Genomic DNA, 12952 nt, shown 5'->3' with positions numbered 1-12952 from the left:
ATAGGAAATGTCTCTTTGTCTTTTCTTTATGGATTCCTGGATGCTTTGTGAGCAGATCTGTTGCAATTTGTAGCTCACTGCAGCTTTGAACTCTTGGGCTCAAGTGATCCACCCATCTCAGCCTCCTGAGTAGTTGAGACTATAGGAGTGTTCTACCATGCTGGCCTAATTTTTCTTTTCCTTAATTTTTTAGAGATGGGGTCTCACTGTGTTGTCCAAGCAGGTCTCAAACTCCTGGCCTCAAGTGATCCTCCTGCCTCAGCCTCCCAAGTAGCTGGGATTATAAGCATGAGCCACTGTGCTTTAGAATTTACAGAGATTAAAAGAATAACACTGTATTTGGGAAACATCTTGGCATAGATTACTAACTAAAGATGTCAGATAGGGGATCAACATAGAGTAAGATTGTGAATATCCATCAGGCACCTCAGCTGTTCGTGGTTCTTTACCTGGTGAGTTGGGCCAAACCTTTATTCCTGAAGGATATGGAATATTAGTGCTCCTGATTGCATTGGGTTGTTGTATTTTTCCATTGACCTTAATCACAGGGCATGGTACTACTAAGAGACACCCTAGCCTTAAGGCAGTGGTCCCCAACTTTTTTGGCACCAGGGACTGGTTTCATGGAAGACAGTTTTTCCATGGACTGGGGTGGGGGGTTCTGGGGGTGGTTTCAGGATGATTCTAGCACATTATGTTTATTGTGCAGTCAAACTTCTCTGCTAATGATAATCTATCTATATTTGCAGCCATTCCTGGCTCTAGCATAACCACCTCAGCTCCACCTCAGATCATCGGCATTAGATTCTCTCTCTCTCTTTTTTTCTTCCCTAGTAATCCTATGTAGATTGTCATAAGGAGCGAGCAACTTAGATCCCTTGCACGCACAGTTTACAGTAGAGTTCACACTCCTATGAGAATCTAATGCCACTGCTGATCTGACAGGGGGCAGAGCTTATGCAGTGATGTGAGCAAGCGATGGGGAACAGCAGTAAATACAGACGAAGCTGCTCTCACTCGCCTGCTGCTCACCGCCTGCTGTGTGGCCCGGTTCCTAACAGGCCAAGGACTCGTACCTGTTCGCAGCCCAGGGATTGGGGACCACAGCCCTAAAGGACCTCCTGTATTCCAAACATACTCTTCCTTATCTCCATTGTGAAATAGCAGTCCAATTTCCTCTTGGTAGTTGGGATCAATCAGTAGCTCCTTTCTTTGCCTGTTGATTAAGAAGCATGAAGATTTCAAAGTGGCCAGACAGCAGTATTAACTTCTATTTCATCATTGTGTTTCCTGGTGGGAGCATTCCTCCCTTTGGAACTAAGACCTCTAGGCCAGGAAAGCATAAGGTCGTGGGAACAGGAAGCAAAACTTTTTGCAAGTGGGTCACTAGTGATGATAGTGAGTGGTGCCACTCCCATTTTCACCTCTCAATTCCCAAACCCATGAATTCTGGCTGTGGGAGAAACAGTACCATATATTGGACAATGATAAAGAGCATCTACAGTCTTCTTGTGAACCTTTCCCTACCCCTGCCTGGCATTGCTACCCACCTGGTGCTGTAACTGGTTTTCAAAAGGCTATTTACCATTCTGTCAATCCAGCTGCTTCAGGATGGTGGGGAACATGGTAAGTCCAGTGAACTTCATGAGTATTGCCCATGAGTGTACTTATTTTGCAGTGAGTTGAGTTCCTCAATCAGAAGCAATGCTGTGTGGAATACTGTGATGGTGGAGTGGAGGATAGGCATTCTGGAAATCAGAGATGGTAGTTTTGGCAGAAATGTTATGTGCATGGAAGGCAAATCTGTATCCAGAATAAGTATCTCTTCCAGTAAGAACAAAACACTGTCCTTTCCGTGATTTCCAGGTGGTCTAATGTAATCAAGTTGCTACCAGGTAGCTGACTGACCTCACCAGGAAATGGTGCTGTATCAAGGTCTCAGTGTTTGTCCCTCTTGGCAGATTGGGCACTCAGCAGTGGCTGTAGCCAGGTTGGCCTTGGTGAGCAGAAGCCTATGTTACTGGGCCCATGCATAACCTCCATCTCTGCTATCATGGCCACTTTGTCCATGAGCCCATTGAGCAATGATAGATGTGGCTGGGGAAAGAGACTGACTGTTATTCACAGAATGATCTTATCCACTTGATTATTAAAATCCTCCTCTGCTCAGATCACCCTTTGGTGAGCATTCTGAGTATTCATGTGGGACACAGATATCTTCACATTATTTTGCCCAGTCAAAGTGGTCTACTCACAAAGCCCTTCCCCAAATTTCATTGTCAACACTGTTCAAATAGTGTTTCTCTCAAGTTCCTGACCATTCAGCCAAAACTCTGGCCACAGCCCATGAATTGGTATATAATCACATGTCTGGCAGTTTCTCCTTCTAAACAAAATGAAGAAACCAGGTGCTTTGCTTGAAATTCTGCCCACTATTAGGAATTCCCTTTTCTGCTGTTCTTCAGGGGTGTCCAGAAAGGGATCGGTAGTCCTATAATTTTCCACTGTCAGGTGATGCCTGCATGTCGTGCAGGATCATCTGTAAAACAGTTCCTAGTGTTCTCTTCCTTTGTCAGCTAATCATAGGGAACTCCCCATGAAGGCATAGGTGCAGGTTCAGAAAAAGAGTAAATTCTCCCTTACTCTGATTTTAGCTCTATTCAGGCCTTCGCTAGATTGGATAAGCCCCATCTGCATTGGGGAGGGCAGAATGTTTTACTCAGTGTGCCAATTCAAATGTTAACCTCATCCAAAAACACCTTCACAGACACATTCAGAATAATGTTTAACCGAATATCTAGAAACCCCATAGTCAAGTCGACACACAAAATTAACCATGATGCTGGAATTAACTTACCTTGGTTGCAATATATTATTTTCTTTCTTTCTTAGTCTCGCTCTGTCACCCCGGCTAGAGTGCAATGGAATCATCACAGCTCACTGCAACCTCAAACTCCTGTGCTCAGACAATCCTCCTTCCTCAGCCTCCTGAGTACCTGGGAATACAGGCCTGCACCACCACACCAGCCTAATTTTTTCTAATTTTAGTAGAGACAGGGTCTCACTCTTGCTCAGGCTGGTCTTGAATTCCTGAGCTCAAGCAATCCTCCTGCCTCAGCCTCCCAAAGTGCTGGGATTACCTGTGAGCCACCATGCTTGGCCATCCTTTCTTTTTAATACATTGCAGTATTCAGTTTACTGTTTGTTTTATTTATGTTTTTGTTTATGTACATGACTAAAATTTATCTGTAATTTTCCTTTATTTTACAGTCCTTTTTGGTTTTGGTACAAATGTTATACTAACTTCAAAAAATGAATTTAGAAATGTCTCTCTCTCTCTGTTCTCTGAAAGATTTATGTAAAGTTAAAATGACTTTTTTTGCAAGTTTGGTGTAGAACATTGTAAGTGAAGTGAATTGCTTTTTAAGTGCTAATTCAATTTCTTTAAAATTTATAGGGCTAATCAGGTTTTCTGTTTCTTCTAGAATTGGTTTTGATCATTTATATTTTTCTAAAAATTTATCCTTTCCACTACAGTATATAAGATTTTGGCATTACATTAATCATGATATTCTCTTATTAGCCACAGTGTGTTATGAGTAATTTTCTCAAGATCTATTGGCCTGAACACTAAATATCTTTTAAGCTACATCTATTCTGCTCTTAAATTCATTAGGTTTTTATTCTTCTTTTATTATAATAAAATAAACATAACATGACATCTATCATTTTAACTTTTTTTTTTTTTTGACAGGGTCTCACTCTGTTGCCTGGGCTAGAATACAGTGGCATCATCATAGCTCACTGCAACCTTAAATTCCTGTGCTCAAGCGATCCTCTCGCCTCAGTCTCCCAAGTAGCTAGGATTACAGGCCCACACCACCACACCCTGCTAATTTTTCTGTTTCTGTTTTTTTTCTTCCTTTTTCTTTCCTTCTTTCTTTTTCTTTTTGGTAAAGACAGGTTCTCACTATGTTGCTCAGGCTGGTGTTGAACTCCTGGCCTCAAGCAATCCTCCCACCTTGGCCTCCCAACGTGCTATGATTTCAGGTGTGAGCCACCACACCCAGCCCATTTTAAGTGTAAAATTCAGTGACATTAAACACATTCATGGTGTTTTGCAATCATCACCATTATCCATTTCCATACGTTTTTATCATCCCAAACAGAAACTGTGTACTCATTAAGCAGTAACTTTCCATTCCCTTGGTATCCTCTATCCTACTTTCTGTCTCTATGAATTTGCCTCAGATAAGTGAAATCATACAATATTTGTCCCATAGTGTCTGGCTTATTTCACTTAGCATAGTTGTTTTCAAGGGTCATTCATGTAGTAGCATGTATCAGAACCTCTTTCCTTTGTATGGTTGAGTAATATTCCATCATAAGTATATACAGCATTTTGTTTATCTGTTCATCTACTGATAGATGCTTCAGTTTTGGCTATTGTGAATAATGTTGTTATGAACATTGGTACACAAGTATCTGTTTGAGTCTTTGTTTTTAGTTCTTTTGGGTATACTATACATAGGTGTAGAATTGCTGGATCAAATACTAGTTCTGTGTTTAACATTTTCAGGACCCACCCAATTGTTTTCCACAGTGGCTGTACCATTTTACATTCCCACCAGCAATGCACAAGGTTTCCAATTTCTCCACAGTTAGCCAACACTTACTATTTTTCTGTTTTTTTGATACTGGCCATCTTTGGCAGTGTGAAGTGGCACCTCATTGTGGTTTTGATCAATTTCCTTAAGGCCGGATGATATTCAGCATCATTTTGTGTGCTATTGTCCATTTGTATATCTTCTTCAGAGAAATACCTAGTCAGGTCTTGCCCATTTATTCTGAATATTAATCTGATATGTGATTTGCAGATTTTTCTCCCATTCCGTAGGTTGTCTTTACACTCTCAATAGTGTCCTTTGATGACAAGAGGTTTTTATTTTGATAAAATCCAATTTATATATTTTTATTTTGATGCTAGGGCTTTTGCCTTAAGAAACCATTGCAAAATCCAAGGTCATGAAAATTTTCCTTTGTGTTTTCCTCTATGAGTTTTATAGTTTTAGCTCTTAAATTTAGGCCTTTGATCCATTTTATAGTAATTGTTATATGTGATACAAGGTAAGAATCCCACTCCATTCTTTTGCACGTGAATATCTAGTTTCCTTAGAACCACTTAAACTGTCCTTTTCATATTGGGTGGTCTTGGAACCCTTGTCAAAAATTAATTTACCATCTATGTGAGGGTTTATTTGTGGGCACTCTATTCTAATCTATTTGTATATAAGGTCTATCTTTATGTCAGTACCACTTTGTTTTAATTAATGTAGCTTTGTAGTAAATTTGAATCAGGAAGTGACGACTCCAACTTTGTTCATCTTTTTAAGATTGTTTGTGGTCATTCAGGTAGGGTCCCTTGGATATCCATATGTGTTTTTGTGTTTTTTCAAAAAATGCTATTTGGTATTTTGATAGTGTTTTGCATTGAATCTGTGTATAACTTACATAGCATTGTTATCTTAATAATATTGATTATTCCAAGTCGTGAACAGATGTCTGTTCATCTACTTACATTTGCTTTTTATTGACATAGGTTTTCTTTAATTTCTTTCAACAGTCTTTTATAGTTCTCAATGCATAAGTCTTTTACCTCCTTTGTTAATTTATTACTAAGCATTTTATTCTTTTTCATGGTATTTTCTTAATTTCCTTTTCAGATTACACATTGCTAGTGTATAATAATACAAATGATTTTTGAATGTTGATTTTGTATCCTTCAACTTTGCTGAATTTTTTAATCAACTCTAACAAATTTTTTGTGGATACTTTGGGATTTTCTACATATAAGGTCATGTCATCTGTAAACAGATAATTTTGTTTCTTCCTTCCCAATTTAGATGTATTTTATTTCTTTTTCTTGCTTAACTGCTCTGGCTAGAACTTATAGTACCATGTTGAATAGAAGTGATGAAAATGGTCATCCTTGTTTTAATGCTGATCTTAGGGGAAAAGCTTTCAGACTTTCAGCATTGAGTATGATGTTAACTGTGGGTTTTCATATATGGTCTTTATCATATTGAGGACATCTTCTCACTAACTTTTTAAATGCTATTTACCATATTTTCCATTTGTATTTGTTTAGTTCTTTTTCAGATATGGTTAACCAATTAGGCAGTTTTTTGTTCTTATTTATACTTTTCATTTCTCCTTTTAAAAACATGAGTCACATAATTAATATATAGTTATTTAATTTTTCTGATACAGGTAGGCTTTGTGAGTCTGATTCTGCAGTTTGTTGGTCTTGCTCACTGTCACTCATGATGACTTGATTCCTAGTATATGTAGTCAATTTTGATTTTGAATTTATGCTCCTCAATATGTTATCCATATGATATTGTTTCAGGGCTTGTTTTAAATATGTTCTTCAAGAAATGATTTGCATTTGTTTCTGCCAGGTACCCGTGGTACTATCAATATAAATCACATTAAATTAATTTTTGGCTTTTTTTTTTTAAGGATATATGGGTGGCAAGTATTCTGACATTATGGAAGTGAATTAATGGTTAAAAATTCTTAGGGACATTTTTTTTTTCTTTTTTTTTTTTCTCTTCTATCCAAAGCGTTCGGCAAAGTACATTCTGTGGAATGGGTATTTTCCTAGTTCACACACTAAAGGTATCACCATCACCAGATGTTAGATTTCTCAACTTTATATTGAGTTCTTTAGATAGACTTCTTACCTTGCTTGGGGTCTCCACATTCTTTCCTATAACTTGAATACTATGCTAGTTCAATACAGGCTGTAGGTGATTATGAATAAGTAGATGCTTTCAGAATTAATTTGGGGTCCAGTGCTCTCTTACCCATGGCACTGTGTTTTTTTGTCTTGTCTGACTTCTGTTTTGTCTTCTCTACTGCTGTTAAAGCATACTTTATATATACAGTTTTAAAATATTATTGTACATTTTCAAGTGTTCTTTAATTGAAGGAGCGGATTCTCCGCACATCCAGTCTACCATATGAAAGTTGAGAAGAGGACTTTTAAGACCAATTTTGTGATCTATTCTTGCTTTTATCTAATTGGGACTCACAATTGGTAGCATTTACATAAATTTGTCTTACTAAATTTCACTGTTGATCACATCACACACTTTTGTAAATTTGTATGTAGCCGTTACTGTGCTCTGGTATTGGTAATTTGGATGTGGTTACATGATTTGCTGGTTGCCCGTGTTATCAAGTGGTTGTTATTATTTTGCATTTTGAAACAGTAAATGCCTTTTAAAAAAATACTATGAAATTCAAGAAATATAACACTCTACTTTTCTTTGGAAGTTTTGCAGCTTTTATAGGAAAGATTGTGTTTTCTTTGTCTAGAGAAAATTGTACATCTATTTGGTACAATGTATACTGTCTTTATTAAGCTGATTCTTATAATAAGTATCTTTTACTTTTTGCCTTTCTTAGTTTTATGGTCCTTATGGTTTATGTGTGTAAAATTTGTTTTGCAGGTTTTCCTTAGGTGATGCTAGGAGGCCTCTTCATGAAACAGTAGTTTTGGTAGAAGATGTGGTACACACTCAGTTAATTAATCTGGTAAGAGCATATATAATTTTATTTGATGTCTTCTCTGCATTCTGCTTTTATTGGGATTGCAACCCAACACTTCAAAAAATTTATTTACATCTGGAATTCTTTTTTGTCAGCATTACTGAAGTATAATTTACATATAACGAAATTTCTCAGTTTGCATAATTATGAGTTTTAGGAACAGAGTATTGTCATGTAACTAACAATATGATATAGAAAATTTCCATTGGGACCGTTGTTCCCCTGTGTAGTCAGTCTTCTTACCACAGCCCCTGGCCCGTGGCAAACAACTCATCCTTTTTATATTATTTTAGTTTTTCCAAAAGTTATTAAAAAATTTTTTGTTTTGAATTTTAGACTTACAAAAAAAATTGTACAGACAGTACAGAGAATTCCCAGATACCCTTCAGCTTCCTCTAATGTTAGCATCTTACATAACCATAGTATAGTTATCAAAACCATGAAATAATATTGGTACAATACTATTAACTAAATTACCGACCTCATTTGAATTTCATCAGTGTTCCCACTAATATCCGTTTTCTGCTCCAGGGCCTGATCTAGGATATGATGTTGGTTTAGTTGTCATGTCTGTGTTGTCTCCTTCTGTCTACAATAGTTCTTCAGTATTTCCCTTACTTTTATGACCTTAACGATTTTGAAAAGTACTAGACAGTTAATTTGTAGAATGATCTTATATTTTTATTGGTCTGATGTTTTGTTAGGATTAGAATGAGGTTATGCATGTTTGGCAAGATTACCACAGAAGTGATGGGTCCGTCTCAGTGCATCATATTATCATCATTATCCAGGGGTTCATGATGTGTCTTATTTGTGATATTAAACTTGATAGCTTATTTAAGGTGGTGTGTGCTGAGTTTCTCCACTATAAAGTTACTATTTTTTAATTTCATGGTTAGTAAGTACTTTGAGGATGTTTTATGACTATGCAAATATTCTCTTTCCCCAAAAAATTTACCTATTAATTTTACCATTGATCAGTAAATCTTATCTGAGACAATTATTACTGTGCTATTTGCCTAGTGGTGATTTTTTCTGTTTCCTTCTTTCCTTTTGCCTTTATTAATTGCAATTCTTCTTAAAGGAAAAACTGTCTTTTGTTTTTATTTATTTAGTTTTCTATGTAGTATATCTGTATGGACTAATAGATACGTAAATATTATTCTAGGTATCATTATCCAAAGCTATCATTATTTCCTTTTCTTGCTGAGTTTGTTACAGTGTTGGCCATTAGAAACATTTTCAGGTCCTTTTCTCATTATTCTATTGGGTTTTTGGACTTACATCCTACATATATTAGGAATATTAGTCGTTCGTCTATGATGTATGTTGCAAATATGTTCTTCCAGTGTGTCAGTTGTATCAGTTATCCCTAAGTTTGGTTTTCTGGGTTTTGTTTGGCATGCAAGTATTTTATTTTAAAGTAGTCAAATGTATCACTCTTTTATGCTTTTGGATTTTGAATCACAGTTAGAAAGCCTTTCCCTATGCAAGCTTACCCCATTTAATTGTACTTCATTTTATTGCACTTCCCAGATATTGCATTTTTTTTAAATAAATTGAAGGTTTGTGGCAACCCTGCATCAAGCAAGTCTGTTGGTACCATTTTTCCAACAGCATGTGCTCACTTTGTGTCTCTGTGTCACACTTTGGTAATTCTCACAATATTTCAAACTTTTTCATTATTATTATATCTGTTTTATGATGATCTGTAATCAGTGATCTTTGATATTGCTGTGGTAATTGTTCTAGGATGCCAAGAACTGCACCCATGTAAACAATGAACTAAATCAGCAAATGTGCGTATTCTGACTGCTCCATAGATTGGCCATTTCCCTATCTCTCTCCCTGTCCTCCAGCCTCCTTATTCCCTGAGACACAATATTGAAATTAGGCCAATTAATAAGCCTACAGTGGCCTTTAAGTGCTCAAGTGAAAGGAAGAATTTATTTCACTTTATTTCACATGTATTTCACTTTAAATCAAAAGCTAGAAAGGATTAAGCTTAGCGAGGAAGGCATGTTGAAAGCCGAGATAAGCTAAAAGTTAGGCCTCTTACACCAAACATACAAGTTGGGAATGCAATGGAAAAGTGTCTGAAGAAACTTAAATCGTTACTCCAGTGAACACACGGTTCTAAGAAGGTGAAACAGCCTTACTGCTGATATGAAGAAAGTTTAAATGGTCTGGATATAAAATTAAACAAACTACAACATTCTCTTAAGCCAAAGCCTGATCTGGAGCAAGGCCCTACTTTTTTTTGATTTTATGAAGGCAGAGAGAGATGAGGAAGCTGCAGAAGAAAAGTTGGAAGCTACCAGTGGTTAGTTCATAAGGTGTAAAGAAAAACTGTTTCCACAACACAAAAGTGCAAGGTAAAGCAAAAGGATTCACCATTCTCGATGCCATTAAGAACACTTGTGATCCATGGGAAGAGATCAAAATATCAACATTAACAGGAGTTTGAAAGAAGTTGATTCCGACCCTAATGGATAACTCTGAGGGGTTCAAGACTTCAGTGGAGGAAGTAACTACAGATGTGGTACAAATAGCCAGAGAACTAGAATCAGAATTGGAGCCCAATAATGTGACTGAATTGCTGCAATATTATGATAAAATTTGAACAGAAGAGAATGATTCTTACTGATGAATAATGAAAGTGATTTCTTGAGACAGAATCTAGTCCAGGTGAAGATGCTGTGAACATTGTTGAAATGACAATGAAGGATTTAGAATATGCTGTAAACATAATTGATAAAAAAAAAAGTGGCAAAATTTGAGAAGATTGACTCCAATTTTAGAAGATGGTCTTACTATGAGTAAAATGCAATCAAACAGCAGCACATGCTGTAGAGAAATCCTTCGTGAAAGGAAGAGTTAATTGATGCAGCAAACTTTATTGTTAGAAATTGCCTTCAGCAGCTACCACTCTGATGGGTCAGCAGCCATCAACATCAAGGCAAGAGCCTCCAATAACAAAAAGATTACAACTCTCAGGCTCACATACTCATGAACTTTTTTTTTTTTTAACAATCAAGTTTTTTTGTTTTGTTTTGTTTTTTGAGACAGAGTCTAGCTCTGTCGGCCTGAACCAGAGTGCTCACCGCTCAACCTCAAACTCCTAGTCTCAAGCGATTCTTCTGCCTCAGCCTCCCGAGTAGTTGGGACTACATCCACGTACCACCACACACAACTGATTTTTCTATTTTTAGTAGAGACAAGGTCTTTCTTTTGCTCAGGCTGGTTTCGAACTCCTGAGCTCAAGCGATCCTCCTGCCTCTGCCTCCCAAAATGCTAGGATTACAGGCATGAGGCACTGCATCTGGTCTATACCACATTTTTAAATCCATTTATCTGTTGATAGACACTTAGGTTGATTCCTTATCTTGGCTAATATGAATAATGCTGCAATAAACATGGAAGTGCAGATATATCTTTAACATACTTATTTTTTTTCCTTTGGCTATATATCCAGTAGTTGGATTGCTGGATCATATTGTAGTTCTATTTTCAGTTTTTTGAGTAATCTCCATATTGTTTTCTATGATGGCTGTACTAATTTAAATACCCACCAACAGTGTATAAGAGTTTCACTTTCTCTGCCTCCTTGCTAGCATTTGCTATTTTTTGTCTTTTTGATTATAACTATTTTGACTGAGGTGAAATGATATCTAATTGTTTTTTTGATTTGCATTTCCCTGATGGTTACTGATATTGAGCATTTTTCATCTACCTCTGGGCCTCTTATATGCCATCTTTTAAGAGACGTCTATTCAGGTTTTTTGCTTATTTTTTAATAGGATTATTTGTTTTTTTTGCTGTTGAGCTGTTTGAGTTCCTTGTATATTCTGAATATTAATCCCTTGTCAGATGAATAATTTACAAAATATTTCTCCCATTTTGTAAGTTGTCTCTTGACTCTATTGATTGTTTGCTGGGCAGAAGCTTTTTAGTGTGATATAATCCCATTTTTGCTTTTGGGGTCTTTTCCATAAAATCTTTTCCCAGACCAATGCCTGATGCATTTCTCCTATATTTTATTATAGCAGTTGCATAGTCTCAAGTATTACATGTAGGTCTTTAATCCATTTTTGAATTATTATTTTAATGTGGCTAGAGGGGTCTAGTTTTATTTTTATTCATATGGATTTCCAGTTTTCCCAGCAAAATCAGTTGGCTGTAAATATGTAAATTTATTTCTGGATTCTCTATTCTGTCCTATTGGTCTGTGTGTCTGTTTTTATGTCAGTATCATGCTCTTTTGGTTATTATAGCTTTGTAGTATATTTTGAAGTCAAGTAACATGATGCTTACGGCCTCATTCTTTTTGCTCAGGATTTCTTTGGCTATTTGGGGTCTTTTGTGGTTCCATATGAATTTTAGGATTGTTTTTTTCTATTCCTATGATGAATATCATTAGTATTTTCATAGGGATTACATTGAATTTGTAGGTCACTTTTGGTAGTATGATCCTTTTCACAGTATTAATTCTTCTGGTCCATGAACATAGGATGCCTTTTCTTTGTCTTGTGTCCTCAATTTCTTTCATTAGTGTTTTGTGTTTTTCCTGCTATAGATCTTTCACCTCTTTGGTTAAATTTGTTCCTATGTATTTTATTTTATTTTAATTTTTTTTAGTAACTATTGCAAATAGGATTGCTTTCTTGATTTCTTTTTCTGCTAATTTATTATTGGTATATTGAAATACTACTTATTTTTGCATTTTTTATCCTGCATCTTTACTGAATTTATCATTTGTAAGAGAATTTTGGTGGAGCTTTTAGAATTTTCTCTATATAATATCATATCATCTGCAAAGAGGGACAATTTGACTTCTTTTTAAATTTGGATGCCCTTTAAATCTTCCTGTTGTCTAATTGATCTGGCTAGGATTTCCAGTACTGTGTTGAAAAGAAATGGTAAAAGTGGCATCCTTGTCTTTTTTCTCATCTTAGAGGAAAATCTTTCAACCTTTCCCTGTTCAGTATGATGTTGGCTGTGGGTTTGTCGTATATGGCCATTATTGTATTGTGATATGTTCCTTTTATATTTAACTTGAGAATTTTTTCAATGAAGGGATGTAGAATTTAGTCAAATGCTTTTTGTACATTTATTGAGATGTCATATGGTTTTTATCCTCCATTCCCTTCATGTGATTTATCATGTTTATTGATTTGTTAATATTGAACCATCCTTGCATTCCTGGGATAAATCTCACTTGATCATAATAAATGATCATTTTAATGTGCTATTGTATTTGGTGATAGTATTTTGTTGAGGATTTTTGCATTTATGTTCATCATCCATGTTTGCCTATAGTCTTATTTTTTTGTTG

At 36.0% G+C, this 12952-nt stretch overlaps 1 protein-coding gene across 1 annotated transcript in view; it reads left to right on the top strand.

Moving 5' to 3' along the window:
* SUPT3H (SPT3 homolog, SAGA and STAGA complex component) overlaps positions 1-12952 on the top strand; it is a 427271-nt gene that overhangs the window by 198984 nt on the left and 215335 nt on the right. Inside the window, exon 3 of the mRNA XM_069487792.1 lies at positions 7518-7602. Within this exon, the coding sequence (XP_069343893.1) occupies positions 7518-7602 (85 nt within the window). The remainder of the gene's footprint in view (positions 1-7517; positions 7603-12952) is intronic.

The sequence above is a fragment of the Eulemur rufifrons genome, chromosome 15 (assembly GCF_041146395.1).
Source record: "Eulemur rufifrons isolate Redbay chromosome 15, OSU_ERuf_1, whole genome shotgun sequence".
NCBI classification, from domain to species: Eukaryota; Metazoa; Chordata; class Mammalia; order Primates; family Lemuridae; genus Eulemur; species Eulemur rufifrons.
The sequence above is the reverse complement of the archived record's forward strand: the minus strand, read 5'-3'. Positions and strand labels throughout refer to the sequence as shown.